Source organism: Pipra filicauda, unplaced genomic scaffold (genome assembly GCF_003945595.2).
Source record: "Pipra filicauda isolate LSUMZ 115617 unplaced genomic scaffold, ASM394559v2 scaffold9_size5747161_pilon, whole genome shotgun sequence".
NCBI classification, from domain to species: domain Eukaryota; kingdom Metazoa; phylum Chordata; class Aves; order Passeriformes; family Pipridae; genus Pipra; species Pipra filicauda.
The window spans coordinates 5,546,522-5,562,929 of NW_024105198.1; the positions used below are offsets into that span (position 1 = coordinate 5,546,522).

General features: G+C 46.0%; 1 protein-coding gene across 10 annotated transcripts in view; it reads left to right on the plus strand.

The window, feature by feature from the left end:
* The window catches only part of TNIK (TRAF2 and NCK interacting kinase), a 153,032-nt gene that overhangs the window by 89,119 nt on the left and 47,505 nt on the right, over positions 1-16,408 (plus strand). For all 10 annotated transcript variants that reach the window (XM_027724610.2, XM_027724608.2, XM_027724616.2 and 7 more), the window contains exons 5-10: positions 2,436-2,546; positions 4,888-4,978; positions 6,342-6,472; positions 9,765-9,819; positions 10,535-10,613; positions 14,759-14,934. In XM_027724610.2, coding sequence (XP_027580411.1) covers positions 2,436-2,546; positions 4,888-4,978; positions 6,342-6,472; positions 9,765-9,819; positions 10,535-10,613; positions 14,759-14,934 — 643 coding nt within the window. The remainder of the gene's footprint in view (positions 1-2,435; positions 2,547-4,887; positions 4,979-6,341; positions 6,473-9,764; positions 9,820-10,534; positions 10,614-14,758; positions 14,935-16,408) is intronic.

Consider the following 16,408-nt stretch of genomic DNA (forward strand, 5'->3'; position numbering starts at 1 on the left):
CTCTCCTGTTGGTGTGACTCCTTAGCCATCATCTGTGGTTCCTCCTATTGCATGCTGCATTGTATGAGCTGTTGTTGGGAATTCTGTAGCATCCTTCCACCTGAGGAGCAAAGGAAACCATAAGAGCATAAAGGGATCCCAGTGTGGCTAAGCACCGGGGCAGCCAGCTTTCTTCCCAATCCATCCAAACCCTCTGGGAGTGGGAGTTGTTCACATTGGGTGTCCACCAGCTCTCCATCATGGACAGGGATACTCAAGACAGCCTTGTCATCTTTCTGCAGCTCGTCTTCTTGTAGAACTCGTGGCAGAGCTTTCGGGCAGTGCTCGTGAGCGCGGCTCAGTCCCCTTGGCCCCTGCCCAGGACCTGGAGCCTCCTGGTGCTGACAGAGATCTTCCAGTGCTGAATATTTTCCTACAGATGTTATGGGAATATGCAGCTCTTAAAAAGCACTGTTGAAAACACCCCCCTCTGGGAGTTTCTCTTTCCCCCTCTCTCTGTTTTTTTTCTTTAATCTCCAGGAGATTGCACAGTCACAGATTTGGGATACCTCAGATGACTGTATTATTCCCCTCCTGCTGCAAAGTTAATCTTTGCTCTGTTGAAATCAAGGGCAGGGTAGAGGGCTGAGCGAACTGCCAGCTCCACAAAGATAGTCTGCCAAATTAATGGGTGCACTGTGTACTTTTAATGGGATTTCTTCCATCTTCTTTTCAGTATTATGATTGCCATACACATCGTAGCATGCCCTGCCTCTTCTTCCTGCTCCAAACCCTGGTGAGAGCCTGTGGATGAATTTCCATGGAAGAGGACTGGAAAGGGCAGCATTTCAGATTGGGAAGCGTTTGTGGCTGGCTCAGTTCTCCAGAGTTTTCCTTTCCAAACTTGCTGCTGTGGTATCCCAAATGTTCCTTTAATCAGAAACGTGTGTCAATCATCCAAAGGGAAAAAAGAGGGGAAAGTGACTTTGAAACCAGTTGTGCCACTATTCCCCATTCAGTGAGCAATGAGTAACCCATGTCTTAGGCTGTGTCCCAGTGACCTATCTGGATGGCTTGGATCCCGCTGGGGTGCAAGAGCTGTAGGCGTGTTCCTTGCCTTTGCACGGAGCAGACTTTGGCCAGTCATCCATCTATTTCTTGAAGCCAGTTTCCTGATGGAACAGGGATAAACCAAGCATTTTTCAGCTGTCAGTTCAGGAAAAGAAAAGAAACTTAACATCAAAACTAAAGATAGGAGCATGGTCAAAGCCAACTAAGGTATAATCTGCTCGAGTATTTTATTTAACCTGACGCTTTATGGCGGTGCTGTGTCTGGATTTTATAATCATTATAATTTATGATAGTCTTAAATCACTGCGTTTGTGCAATTTGGTTAGGAGTAACCCTTCTTCTGTTTCTCTTCTCTTGGCTTGTGCTTTTAATGAAGTGATGTCACTTGCTTGGAGAACGTTAAATGCCGTGTAAGTTCGTGTGATAAGAAGCTTTAAACATGCACATCGAAGAATCTGGCAAGGCACCACTTGCAAGGGAGTATCTTGCAGATGTAGATCTAATTGGAAAACATGGTTTCACATCTGAGAGAAACAGTTGCACAGGCCTTGGAGGAGGCTTGTTGCACACACGGGCTGTGCTCGCTTTCTGGAGCACAGTGGCAGCTCCTGCACGCCCTGGGGATCCGTGATGTCCCTGGGAGACAGACTCACGTCCCGTGCTATTTTTGTAACACAGTTATTTCACAGTTGCTCAATGACAAGGTTAAGTTTGGTCTGAGTTAGATCACTGTGCTCCTATACTTGATATTCTGACACTTTGGAAGTGTACAAGTGGTGGTGGTCAGTCTAGTTTGAACCAACCTGAGCAGTTGGACACCAGCTCTCTCCCGGGAGGCCTGAAGCTGCAATGGCAACTTTCCCTGCAAGGGAGGTCTCCTGCTCAAAAAGATGATCAGAATCAAAGATCTTCTGGTTAAAAAATAAAGAAATAGTTTGAAAAGTACACATGATTTCTAAGGTTATAGGAAGCTTTCAAGCATTTATCTTGGTGCTTTTGCATTTTCAGAGAACTTACATGCAAGAGGAAGAGTTTTGTTGTTGTTGACACATATTGATCAGAAGTATAAAGCAGGGTATGTAGCGGTGGGGTTTGAGATTCCAGCCTCCTCCACTGGTTTTCAGCACTGGACAGTCCTGCTTCTTGCTCCCAACCTTCTGGAGAGTAACAAGCCTTTCAAGCCTGCCAGCCTGTTATTGTTTAGTTTTTATAACCCAGATGGATTGTAAGCTGATAGGTTCAAGGTGATGTCCCAATGGCTCTGCGTAGCACCACCGTGGCCCCACAGCAGCGGTGCCAGCATCAGGGTCCTGCCCTGGGGTCTGGCAGACCCAGGGATGCTATTGGTGTCATTGCATTAATTGCATTTCTGTTCCATTTGGCAGCTGGTGATGGAGTTCTGCGGTGCAGGCTCCGTCACCGACCTCATCAAGAACACGAAGGGGAACACCTTGAAGGAGGAGTGGATCGCCTACATCTGCAGAGAGATTTTACGGGTACGTGTCTGGAGGGAGCTGAATGCTGGGGGTTGTTGGAATGTGGCACTTGGTGCTCAGGGGACACAGAAAGCCTTTGGCTCCACAGGCTTCTTGGATGCTGTGCTGCCATGGGCTGGAGCCTCTGTGGTGCCTGCAGGCATGAATGATTCATGTGCTTGTATGATGCATAATAAATAAGCCCTGTTTAATGCCCTTTAGCTCTCTTAGTTCCCTGAATTTTAACCCTCCTTTTCCTTCCACAAAAATATAATTTCCTTTTGGTATTAATAGGGCAAAGATTTATTTGCATTAGAATTAGATTTTTAGTTAACAGGTGAGGACTGATAAAGTCTGTGGAAAAAAGCATTATTAAAAAGCATCCTATGTTTTATTAAATCCACATGTCTCTGGCTTTAATGAGGATGCTGCAGCTTTTATACCCACAGTATAAATGTTTGAATGAAATGTCTTAAAATGTGCCGTGCCAGAGTTTCATGTACTGGGAGATGGCAGCTTGAGCAAAGACTTGCCTGCATTTTGCACAGCTGAGGTCAGATGATGGGATTTTAATGGTTGCCTGACATCAAAACTTATTGCTCTGCGAACGGAGCATCTGTCCAAGAGAAAATAGAAATATTTGTGTGTAAGAAACCAGAGCCACTCACGTGATAGGATGAAAGGAAATGGCCTCAAGTAGCACCAGGAAAGTTTTAGCAAAAATTTCTTCATTGAAAGAGTTGTCAAGCATTGGAACAAGCTGCCCAGGGAAGTCATGGATCCCCATCCCTGGAGAGATTTAAAATGTGTGGATACGGCTCTTAGGGACATGGTTTAGAGGTGGGCTTGGCAGTGTCAGGGTTACAGTTGAATTTGATGGTCTTAAAGGTCTTTTCCAACCAAAACTATTCCATGATTCTATGAAAGAAAATGAGGCAGAATGATTGCTCTGAAAAAATGTGACTGACACTTAGGCTGCCATGGGTGTCCAGAGGTGACACAGCACTTCTCTGTTGATCCTGAATGCCACTGTCCACACCAACACGATGTGCGGAAGATGCTGGCACTGTAACAAATCAGCTGTTGTATGGACACTACTTTCAGTGCCAGGAGGCCACAGTTACTTGGGCTTATTTTAAATGTGTGAGCCCCGTGAGCCCACTTCTTAAAATAGTCCCTGGCAGTGAGTCAGAACCCAGCCACTGATTCATGTCCCGGGGCCACCATCGAGTGTCATCCCTTGATTTTGGCCGCGCGTTGGGGCTGTTGGTGGGTGACCTCCACAGGGTTTTGGGTGATGAAAGGCTCCCACCTTCATGCTGCAGAAGGTGGTTCACTCTTGGTTCAGACATTGATGGACAGTTGTAATTCTAACAGAAGGCTCAATCTCACGCTGTTAAAGGATTTATTGAAATTCAGTGGAATTTTTGCTTTACCTGCAATGCACGAAGGTGCCTCTAACCAAGTATAACATGGCTAAAAAAGGACTCCCATACAGATATAATCTATTCCACAGTGTTTTCCCAAGGTAATGAGCGTAAAATGACTAATAACTACCAGTAGTGATAGCAGAGATTCTTTTCTTCCTCAAATATGAATGTTTAATGTGAAATGTAAGCCTAATGCAAAATTAGTTTTTGAAGTAATCCATATTTTTCCTAAGCTGGCAATATAGGTGGATGTTACTTTGAAACTGAAATAATAAATGAATGAAATAAATATGTAGGTTGCAGAAGGAAATTAATGAGCTAATAAACCAGCAGAACAACAAAGCTAGTTTACCTTTAGCCTTTGAGACAGGCTTTTAATTTGAGCTATGTCTCTATTAGGGATATGTGCAAGTTATAACGTTTGTATTTGCATGGTAGCTTTTTTAATACAAGCGTCTCAGTGTATTGAAATCCAGTTTATTGGACCGATATAACAAGGGAATTGTTTCCTTCAGTTTCTGGATGATGGAAATACAGAAAGGAGACAAACCCATTCTATTATTTATGCTGCAGAAATGGCTCCCTAAGGCAAGGGAGCACATGGGGGAAATTATGTCTAGAGCTACGGAGGAATTTGGGTTAATATGGGTTCCTGCAGAAACTTGAAAGGTTGGGTTTAATCCCTGTAGGATCAGTGGTTCCCTGCAGTGGGGAGCACCCGCTGAGGGACGTAGAGCCCATTGGGCCTCACCGGGCATGTCCTCCCAGCATGGGACACAGGACAGTGTTTGGAGCATGTGATAAACAAAAGCATTCTTGAGTGCTTAACTCCAACTGTGATCTTTTCGTTTCGTTTCGTTGGTTGAGGAGGAATGTCAGAAAATAACATGCTTTGAACTTGGATTCCTCTAACCTTTCTCTGAATTCTCCAGGGCTTGAGTCATCTACACCAGCACAAAGTAATTCATCGAGACATCAAGGGACAGAATGTATTGCTGACGGAAAATGCAGAAGTGAAACTAGGTAAGAGTGGGTAAGAGCTCTTGGAAACTGCGAGTGGGCTGGCTGGAGGGAAGCAGCAAAGCTGACTTGTACATGACCTGAAGAAAGGGGATGGGTACCAAGAGCTGTTCTGTGTTTTTTGTCGTGTTGGCCTCAATAACATGACCTTGGGTGTTGGACCAAGTGCTGTGCCATAAACTGCTGGTGGTTGATGGCCGAGTTCTGTGTGCAAAGATGCACTTGCAGTGGTGTTACTGTTCAGACAGCTCTGCCATCAAATACAGGTTAAGCAACCAAGACCATTTTTTCATGCCCCAGATTGAAAATTGCCCCGTATGCATCACCAAGCATTATCAAAGGCTGTTTGCCTACAGCTACAGCTGCATAGTAGTGCCCTGCAGGATCATAATCCATTCAGTTTAGTGTGACATAATCCAGACTCCTCTTCCAAACTAACCTGATGGAGAGAGCTTAATTTGCAAGAACTACTCTGAATTTAATACGTGGTGTTAACCACCCTGGAGAAGAGCAGGCATTCATGTGAAGATCATATGTAAGGCAATGGATCAGCACAGATGATGGGCTCATATTCTTAGTTGTTCAGCACCGATGTTATTAAGGCTGCCTCTGCACTTTTTAATTTATGATGGTGATGGAAGATCCCTTACACTGGGAACTGTGTGGTGCAAGCCTTGTTTTCCCATGCCTCTCCTCTCCCTTTACAGCAGAATAAAATCCCAGTTTAACAGATGGTACCACCAGCTCGTTTGGCTTTATGCTGGTGAAGATTCCCCTCCAAGGGGAAATTCTCTAGGGCAAATCTCCAGCCATTGTGTTGTGCAAAGTGTACTTAGTGGACCATAGAGTGTTCTCTCATTGGTTTGATTTCATCATTTTTTGCTTCATTTTGCAGCTCTCTGCTTGACATTTCCCTATGGGCCTGTGTCCTTGGCCCTTAGTTCCTTAAGTCTTTTGCATTTCTGCCATTTCCAGCAAGAATTTAGGTAGAAAAATGAGGCTTCCACCGATATTTGGCAGGCTTTAATTCAAATGAGCAAGCATAGAACAAAGGCTGTTGGTTATTCATGTTGCTAACCCTGTTTCTCATTAGTATGAGGAGCTGTGATTTCTTTTCATTGCCTCCTGGCAAGGAGGAAAAGGCACAGGGTTTCACAGAAAACCTGGACATCAGATGATCAGGTTTGTCCTTGATTGACCTCTGTTGATCCCAGCAGAGATCAAACAGGAATGTCGCTGGCCGCATCTTTCTTTCCTGGCGGTGCAGAGTTGTTCTGAATGAACACAATGTTTTACATTCAGCAGAAGAGTGTTGCTCAGGTTCGTCTCTGACCTTACAATGCCCCGTTGTGTCTCTGATCCACAGTGGATTTTGGTGTCAGCGCTCAGCTGGACAGGACGGTGGGCAGGAGAAACACCTTCATTGGAACGCCTTACTGGATGGCCCCCGAGGTCATCGCCTGCGATGAAAATCCCGATGCCACTTACGACTTCAAGGTACCTAAACTAGCATCTTCTCACTCAGGAATTTAGTATATCCTTGCAGCTTTGAAAAAGTACACTGACAGGCAGCGCAGTCTCCTCCTGCTTTCTGGCTGAGGGATTTTGAGATGCCAGTGCAGGTCCAACGTGAATATTTGTTGTGCTGTTCACGTATCCAAATTTACTGTGAGGAAGTCATTCCCCATGCTGAGAAAGGTGTCAGACTGAGGCTTCCTACCTGCTACCCTGCTTTTTGGTGCTGTGTGTTTTTAAATACTCCAGTCAAACATGCTGTATTTGCTCTATTTACTCTGGAGAGAAGTCAGGTCAGGTTTAGAAAGGGCAAAATCATATCTTCTGGCCTGCAGGCTGATATTCGCAGGGAGATCTGAAGGCTGCCACACAATCAGACATTTAGGGGGCTGACCTACTTTTTACATGTCTCTCTAGTCCGTTTGAAGTTTATTTTTGGATCAATGGCAGCACAACATCACTGCTGAGTTATTATGTGGCACAGAGCCCTGTGCCATGCAGCAGGTCTGCAGGAGTGTTAGGAGTCCCACCTGCCCATTCAAACAACAGTGAGGCCTGATGTTTAAAGCAGGGAGAGCTTAATATATTTTATCCTTTTTCTGCCTTACTACAAATTTCTGGACACACATCTGTAGAAATATCCCTTGACTTTTTTTGCCTTGGTTTTTTGAACTGTCCAGAACTTGAATTTCTAGCTGCAAACCTCCTAAGGTCCACTGAGCATGTCCAGAGAGGAGGGCAGGTCACTGACACATGAACTCTGGGGGGAAAGCTCAGACATATGTAAAGCTCACTGGACCTCTGTTCATGCACGTTGCTGAAAGGTCACTTTACAAGATGATGTTTAAAAAGGACTTTGAGACCCCCTGGTGTGGGCTGCTTTCTAGCAACAGAACACTCCAGTGTAACAGTGCCACAGTCCACTATCATGGGACTATTTGGGGTGCAATTACTGATCATTCAGAGACATTTTTGAGAGATGACTGATTTTAAAGTAACCAAGCGACGCTTTGCTATTGCAGCCATTTAAGTGCATCAGTCAACTTTTGAACTGATGTTTTTCCAGAGAGCAGCTTTCCAGGCTGGGTTCAGACTCAGGGTTACAGAAATCATTAATGATAAGGACACGTAGAAATAGCTTAATCTGCAATTACTTATTACTCTTTGATTAACCAATTACAACAGGCACTTCCTCAGCTCTGCTGATGGCAGTGCTTCGTGGCAGGGCTGCACCCCACTCTAGCTGCTCCCACCACTTCTCCACCACCAGCTGCCTGTGCAACACTCTTGTTCATCACAGCTTTTTGTTATTATTTTTTTAAAAAAGGACTGATATCTTCATAGGCTGCTTTCTGCCCTCTGAAATCCCTGAGGATTTTCCTCTTGCCAGAATAACTAGGGCACTTAATATGCCGTTGACTGATGCACAGGCTCCAGGACCAGAATCCCTCCATTGTCCCCCAGGATCAGATGCTTGTAGCGTCTCTGAAGTTGGCATTGACCATTTTCCTGTGGCTGGGGGTGTGGAACAGAAGGCTGATTGCTGCCGACACGCTCACTCTCGGAGCTCCTGGGGAATTGGGAGCCACTGGACATTAGTCCCTTCCCCGGATCACATCCCTGCACCTGATGCTCTTGCTTTGAAGTTGAGGGGGGGGAGGATGTAAATTATAATTATTCCTTTTAAAAGGGATGCAAATCAGATGCTCTCTGGTTTAGCCGACCGGCTTAAAATACTGAATACAAAAGATGAGATTTATAGGGTGAAAAAAGGACTCCTCACAGGCTTAATCTGTTGGACAAAAAGCCTCTGATCTCACTGTTTTCTTAGCCAGAAAGAGATGCCTGTGTAATCTATGGAAGGAGGCAGTAAATACCTCCTCACATAAATAAACCACTTTTAAAAAGAACAAATAAAACCCCCAGATTGTTGAGGTTATTTGTTGATTTTTTTTCCCCAGCCAGTCCTCCTTTTTTCTTTAGAGATATCTTGTCAATAAGCTTAGAATCAAAAGGAGGGGGAGAAAGAAGCCTGCTTCCCTTCCCAAGTCAAGGCAATGCAAATATATTAGCACATCATATCTTTGCTGGATGGACTGAAAAGCTTTTCAGCCTCAAAAATAAAAACCACACAAAACCCCCCTGAATTCGAGATCATTATAAAATGTGTGCTTCCCGCTGAGTTTTCTGCTTTCTCTGGGAGACTTAGAGAGGTGATAATCCCTTTCTGTATTGCTCCAGCTTTAAGATCACTTGGCATCTTGCATATAATACTGGGCACCTCAATATGGAAAGACACATTAGGAATTTGGAAGGAGTTCAGTGGCAACCCTGAGGGAAGGGGTCATGTGTGCTGAATCATGTGGAAAGACTGTGATAATTAAGTATGCAGCAGAAATCCCAGCTGACCAGAAACAAAGAATGGATGAGACTGTACTGTGAAAGGGATGGAAATAAGATTTGAGAAAGAATTTTTAAGCAGGTACAAAGATGTGTAGCAAGGGCAGCATTTGTTAAGGGAGAACTTGAGTCAAAAATGAGGAAAAGTGCCTTCAAATTGAAAATCCAAGTTGTCTTTCTTGGAGGGTGAATGTGCAAAGGTGCTTGTGGTTACTAGAGGCTTCCTTCAGCTCTGGCTGAGCTTTTGGGACTCTGTACTGGGAAAAACAACCTTTCTGGGATTTGGTCACTAAATGGCAGGTTTAAAGGCTTGAGGCAGTTTGGAAAGGGCAGCTCTTGAACTGGAGAGGAGAAAGCTGAAGTGGGACTGCAGGGACGTGGCACAGAGCAGAGTGAAGGGAGAGCATGATGTGAGAGCTGGAGTTGCAGGAGGAAGGGTGGAAGGCAGAGTCCATCCCTTCCACCTTGAGATGAGTTGATCAGAGTCCAGTTCCCATTCCAGCAGGTGCTGCATTGTCAATCTTTAGCAACCCTATATATGGTATCCAGGATAAGCATGTCCCTGGGCAGTGTCCCCACCATGGCTGCTGGGAGTGGTGCCAGCAAGGTGGCCGTGTCCCACACCAAAAATACCTTGAAAGTTTTGAAATAAATCTTGGCATAAACAGCAGAGTTGGGAGACTCTTCTAAAACTCCAGCACATGGCAGGAGGATGAGGCAATGTCTGAGATGTGAGTCTGGGGGCTTGCAGAGGACCTAGCTCCCAGGACTGAGCCCTCAGGGCTGGGAAGAGCCCTGCTTCCCCCTCACCTGGTGCCTGATGCTGTGACAGTGCTCCCTTATGTCACAAATGTCCCTCTGCTTTCTTTTACAGAGCGACTTGTGGTCTCTGGGGATAACAGCCATCGAGATGGCAGAAGGTGCTCCCCGTAAGTAGAGTCATTCCCTCTGTGTTCATTGACCCTGGGGTGTGACGTGCTGGGGTTTGCTGAGCACCAGCCAGCGCTCGGTTCTGTGCAAGAAACACCATGCCGAGGTTTTCCCAAGCATCCTGGGCTCGCTGGGATGGAGCTCGCAGCATCCATGGGGACAAAGCTGCCAGGGCAGCGTGGCCTAGGAGACAGGATAGGCAGTGAGCACGTGGTGCTGTGTGACTTACCTGAGCACTCTGGGACTCAGTTTCCTCAAATAAAGTGCAGATGAAGAAGGGGTGGAGGACTGGAAGCAGGTAAAACACTGCTCCTCAGAGCTGCTGTTTTACCAACCTCCGCGGTGACACCGGCAGTGACATGCTGGGTTCACCTGGGGCACCTGCACAGGCCATCCTGCCAGGGCTCTCAGCATTACCCCGGGGCTGTCCTTGCACACTGGTAAGTGCAGGTAAATAGAGCAGAGCATCGTGGCACATGGTGCAGCTGCCCCGTGCTCCAGGCCCGTCACTGTTGGCGCCTGGGTGGGTGCTGAGGGCCCAGAGCTGCAGGAGCACAGGTGTCCCCAGCCATTCCCTGCCACTGCTGGGGACACACACACCACTTGGATGGGGATGTCAGCTCTCAGCTGCCATGCAGGTCTTGTAGCCTCAGAGGAAACTCAGGTCTCCCCTGTTGGATGTCTGTGTTTAATGCCTCTTCTTGCAAATTGCAGCTCTGTGCGACATGCATCCCATGAGAGCCCTCTTCCTCATCCCCCGCAACCCAGCCCCAAGGTTGAAATCAAAGAAGTGGTGAGTCTCTTTCTCAATCTTCAGCGACTGTGAAACTGGTTCTGGAGCACCTTGTTTCTGCAGCCCAGGCTGGGTGTTTGTGTTTACATTTGTACAGCTTCAGGGGTTGGTGATGGTCTCCAGCATCACTCCGGTGAGTGCAGGTTTGGGTCTTGATCTCCTATGGAGAGGAAATTTGGGCTGAAGGATCCACCATGGGATGGAGGGCGTCCTTGGAAGGCAGAGAGAGCCAGACTCTCACACTGCCATTTCACAGGGCGGTGTCAGCTTTTCCAGGGCACTTTGTGCAGCCTGAAGTCTGATGACACTTTGCTTGGCTCCTGTTTCTTTCCAGTCAGGTTCCGTTTTCAAGTGGAAACATGTATCCAGGCCAAAAAAGGATAGTTTATCTTGGAAGCCCAGGAATGCGGAGATTTGTAGTTAGTTTGGACTTTATTTTAAAATTTTGCAGGAAAAGATACGTCACTGTTTTGGAAAAAAAAAAAGGCAAGGCATGCCAATAAAAACCCGCAGGAAAAATATTCCTGAAGCCCAGCAGATGTTGTTTTGTTACTGTATGTTCTGTATTAATGGAAGTGGAGTCCTTAAAAACACTTGTCTTTGGTTTGTGCTGTTTGCCTGCCCCTGGTTCAGCAGTGGTTTGGTCAGGAAAGATTTGCCAGAGGTTGGAGAGACAGCCCTGCGCTCCCAGATAGGCTGAACTCCCAGAGGGAAGTTTTGTCTTAATCCTTGAAATTTTGCTTATTATCTTATTGAAGACACACACACACAGAAAAAGGAGAAGAGCACGCTGTAGGTATGGAAAACACTTGGTGCCACAGCAGCAGGTGTTTAGTTGCTGGGACAGGAATGAGAGGGTCTTGGAGTCCTCTGCATCCAGTGCGTGGTTCTCGGGGTTTTAGGAACAACCCCTAAAAACTCACTCAGGCTTTGGCACGAGGCATCTCAATTTTGTTAGCCTGATCATCAGCTGCTCCAGTACCAAACCAGGAAGAGAGGGACCATTCCCAGCTGGCTCTGCAGAGAGTGTCAAAGATTCTTGTTCTCCTTGCACAACCTTTTGAGGATACCGTTAGTCAGCTGAGAAAATTGTGTAGATGTTTGTTTTCTGCCAGATCACCAGCTCTTTCATTATCCTCACTGCTACAGCACAATATGGATTGTGAGACTTCAGAGTTTATTCTTCATACCGAAGTGCTGTTTATTCAGCAAAGGTTCACTCTGCCTCCAGGCAGAGGGGAGCTGATGAAAGCAGGTTTTGAGCAGGACATTCCTCCTAAAGGTGGAAGTTGTGTTTTAGTCCCTGCCCTGACATACTATGACGTGCTCTGTGCAAGGTGGAATGTTCCTTGGCACCACCTTCCCCGCGCGTGTCCGACGGCTTCCTCAGGTTTGCACATCTTGTGGTGTCTGCCCAGGGTCAGTTGGTTAGTCTAGTGCTGTGCCATGCCAGGGGTGGCATCCTGGCTGCTTTGAGAGAAGGATCTCCTGGGAAGTCGTAGTGTCATGAAACTCCAGCTTCAAGGGGAAGCCTGGTGCTGACCTGGCCTCTGCTACCCCTCCACGAGCAAGCAGGGATCCCTGGTCTCCATCAGAACAGGGACACATGTACCTCAAGCAGCTCAAACCAAATCCATCTTCCAAACTTCCATTGCAGTGGGAAGCTCCAAAGCATCCAAAGAAAGCTCCACCAACTCCACCAATTCCTTCAAAGCAAATTTTTTCAGCATTTTTAATGTGACTCCGGGCAGATTTGCTGTCCTTGGCTCATTTCTCGGCTGGAGGTTTTGGGCCTTGCCAGGATGGGTCATGGAATTCTGCACACCCCTCCCAAGAAGAGTGGAGATGCTTGACCAGGCTTTCATGGTGGGTTCCTGGCAGTCAGTGAGCTGGTTTTCACAAGCACAGGTCGCAAGAGGAAAGCAAAATGAAGAAGGTTCAACTTGAACCTTGAGTTTGTCCTTGCTTCTGTGTGCAGCAACACATAAATAAAAGTACACCAGGTGGGCAAACCATCTTTTTCCTTACTTGAAAGAAATAGTAAAGGCACTCCAGCACCTTTGAGGGTGAGTTAGGGAAAGCCAAGAGGGAATACTGGCATGGGAGCCTGCCCCGACTTGAAAATTGCAGAGAGGAAAATAATTTTGTTGCTTACTAAATACTTTAACTGGCTTTTTAAATAGTGCTGTTCCTATGAAATTGAAGTCTTTGGTGTATCATTTTCTTTCCCAATTAAAAGCAGCCAGCAACGAAGCTTTATTTTCTTCTTCCCATGTTTCACAGGCAAAATGAACTCGAACTTTAGTGATTTTTTTCCCATAAACCTTCCCTAGACCTGCCTTGTAAGAGACACAAAACCTCTTTGTTAATGAGGTGATATTTGCACTGTGAGACCACTTTTCATCCAAGCAGCTGCAAAGACTTTGCAAACATTGATTTAAGCTTTAGAAACCTCAGGAGCTAGAGGATCAGTGTTTCAGGAAGGTGAGCTGACCTGGGCCTGGGGAGGGGATGAGGCATGTGATGGTGTCCTCCTGGATCAGAGCCAGGGAGAAAGCCCTTGTCTTCTGCTCCAGCTCCAGTGAGGGCTGAACTATGTGACTGGGCAGGCTTGCTTTTTTTAGAGAGGAAGATTTTGGGAAATCCAGAGGCCTGAGCTGGTCCCTGTCCGTGGCTGCTCAGCCAGCTCAAGGGTGCAAAGGTGTCCTAGGCCATTGCAGGGCACTGGGACCCCCATCCTCGAGAGATGGGCAAACCCATCACATACTGCAGGATAACTTCTTGGCTACTTCACCTTGACCGTGTTTGCACATGCTCTGGACCACACATCCAGGACTGGAGCCTCTCCAGCTTCACACCAACAAAGGAGAATCATATTTTAGAAGTGGATTTTTTTTGAGCATCGCATGGATTATCCCTTCTGGATACACCGAGACACTTTGTTTCTCAAGGCAAGGTGGGGAAGGAAGATTTGCTTGTTAATAAAGCTGGAGGGAGGATTTAATTGGGTCCAGTAGTGTATTTTATTTTTGCATCTCAATTTGTATGGATTAGCACTTAAAAGATAAATCAATTTTAGCCTGACAGCTTAAAAGTAAAATCCCTGAAAGCTTATTGTTTTACTTCTAATGCAATTCTGTAGTATCTGTTGGCTTCTGACATTAATTTATATTCATTTTCTTATTTGCTAAAGCAACATAGGCTATAGCAGCCTGTCAACATCTTCCTTTCTTGTAAATCCCTGTTCTCTTGGGTTTACAATGTGGTGAAATTAGTTCCAGGAAAACTTCTGATGTGCAACACTTGAGTCTAAGAGAAATTTGTTTATTAAAGATTTGGCCGAAACTGTTTTAGCTGAGATTGAATGGAACTTTGTGGGCAGGCAGGCTGTGAGGAGGCCACAGCTCTGCCATTCACAGCCATGTTCCCCCCTCTGCCCAAGCCATGCTGCCCAAAGGGAACGTCCTATTCACTTCCATGATCAGGGAGTCCAGGGCATGGTGGCCCCCTGGATCTGGTGGGTTAGTGATGCTTCTGAGAGAGCAGGGAAGGGCTGCAGGCAGCAGCATTGCCTGGAGGTTGCCAGAGCTTTAACAAACCATTTAATGTTGGGAGGTTAAATCTAAAACAAAAATCAACTTATCTTGTCCCACTCATGGGGCCCGGGGCCATAAAATATGAGAAACAATCTATTAAGGAATTATGTTTATATCTGTATGTGTTGTCTCTCATTTCTACCTGCAGTTTCACAGGTCAGAGGGAAGGGAGGAGGAACACTCTCTTGCTTTTTTCTTGGTTGCCATTGGTCACATCTGGCTGTGGTGATTCCACAGTCTTACTGATGGTTCCCAGCTTTCTGCAGACTCAGCAGAATAGTGGTTTCTCCTAATTGCACCAGGAATTTACAGATAGGAGCATGCGTGGGAAGAACAGGAGAGGATGACGTGATAAAGGGTGCGTGTGATGGTGCAGCTTTGAGAGATCATGGGAATCCTTTTGGAAGGATTGCATCTGAGCAAGAACTGTAAAGAACTGTAGCAGCCAAAAAATCTTCTCAAATACCCCCAGGTTTTTCATTTTCTAATAGGAGAATTGATATATTTACCTATTTTTTTTCTGTACCTTCCTTTCCTGTCCTTGACCAGGTCTAAAAAGTTTCAGTCCTTCATTGAGAGCTGCCTAGTGAAGAACCACAGCCAGAGACCAACCACGGAGCAGCTGATGAAGCATCCCTTCATCCGAGACCAGCCCAACGAGAGGCAGGTCCGCATCCAGCTCAAGGACCACATCGACAGGACTAAAAAGAAGCGAGGCGAGAAAGGTGAGTGCAGAAGAGAGGAGGGTTAGTGGAGAAGCAGCACCCTGGGCAGTCCTTGACCCTTGCCGTGTGCTTAGACCTCCCTATCTGGGCAATCCATGACCTCTACCATGTGCTTGGGGATCCCTGTTGTAGGATCCCAAGGCACATCCCTGTGGGCAAAGGGTGTGGGTAGAAGAAGGAAGGCAGAAAGGACTGGGTTGCTTGTGGTCTCAGTTCCCCTCATTCAGATGGCTGAGTTTGTTTGCAATCTGGTTGAGTTCAGTGGTGTGATCCCTTGTGTGACCACACTTCCTACAGTTTTGAGGTCAGATTGTTGTGTTTGATTTGATTCCTCTCAGTCCCTGAAATGAAAATAAATACTCATAACAAACCAGTGGGTGTTCATACCAAGCAGACAGGTGACTGTCATTAGAGCTAATCAGTGTTTTTAAATATTCTTTTTTTCCTGATGCAAAATAGTGTGTGGTTTTCTTTTTTTTTTTGTCCAGGTGGTAATATCCACATGGAACATCTAAGCTTTGATTCATTAAAGTGCGTGTATAAAATATACGTTTACATAGATACGTCCTGGCATGTGGGAGGGTGAAGCTGCTAAGCTGAATTTTCCCCAGCTCACGTATTTCATGCCCAGTCTGTTGATCTACGTGACATCCACGCTGCACCAGCGATGGCAGAGTTGTGCAAATGAACATCGAGATAAGACCCTTGCCCCAAAGCAATTCTGCTGACTAGGAATAACCTATTAAACTGAATGTTTTCAGTGAACTCTCCAAGCCCTATCAAAGTCCTCTGCAAGAAAGATCAGATAGCAGAAGAAACTTGTTAAAGTATTCAGCAGCTTGTGAACTGAATTTTAATTTGAAAGCTCATTTGTAGAATCCGGAAAATTAATACGTCGCTATTTCTCTTCTTATTGGTAGCGGAATTAATTTTTCATGCGTACCTTCCAGCCCCTTGTAATAGATTTCACTACAATCAAAACAATAAAATGGGATCCCAGTGAAGTATTAAATGTGTTTAGTCTGGCAAATGAAGGCTGGACCCTAGAGATGGAGAGTAATTGGATAAATGTGGGCCTTTCTTTTACTATAATTCCCTTCATCCGATAAAGATGATATCCCAACAGAAATTGCAGTGTATAGCGCAACATTGCAGTGGGCTTTAATGTGGATATCTTCATTGCTTGGAAATTACGTGGATTTGCATAGGAAGAGCATATGTTTAGGGAAAGAGGAGTTGGTACCTTCAGAGCCATGGTTAAATCCCACCCTCCAGTGACTGTGGCTTCAATAGCTTGTTGGGCACCTCCCACTGCAGAACCCTCCTGAAGAAGGGGGTCACTCGCTCTCATATGGGAATAAATTCTAATTTCAAGGACACCCCCATCTTTGCATTGAGGGGCTGTGGCTGTCAAGGCTGTTTCCCGCTGTGCTGGTGCTGCCCATGGTGCACCAGCTGGGACTGCATCCCTCTT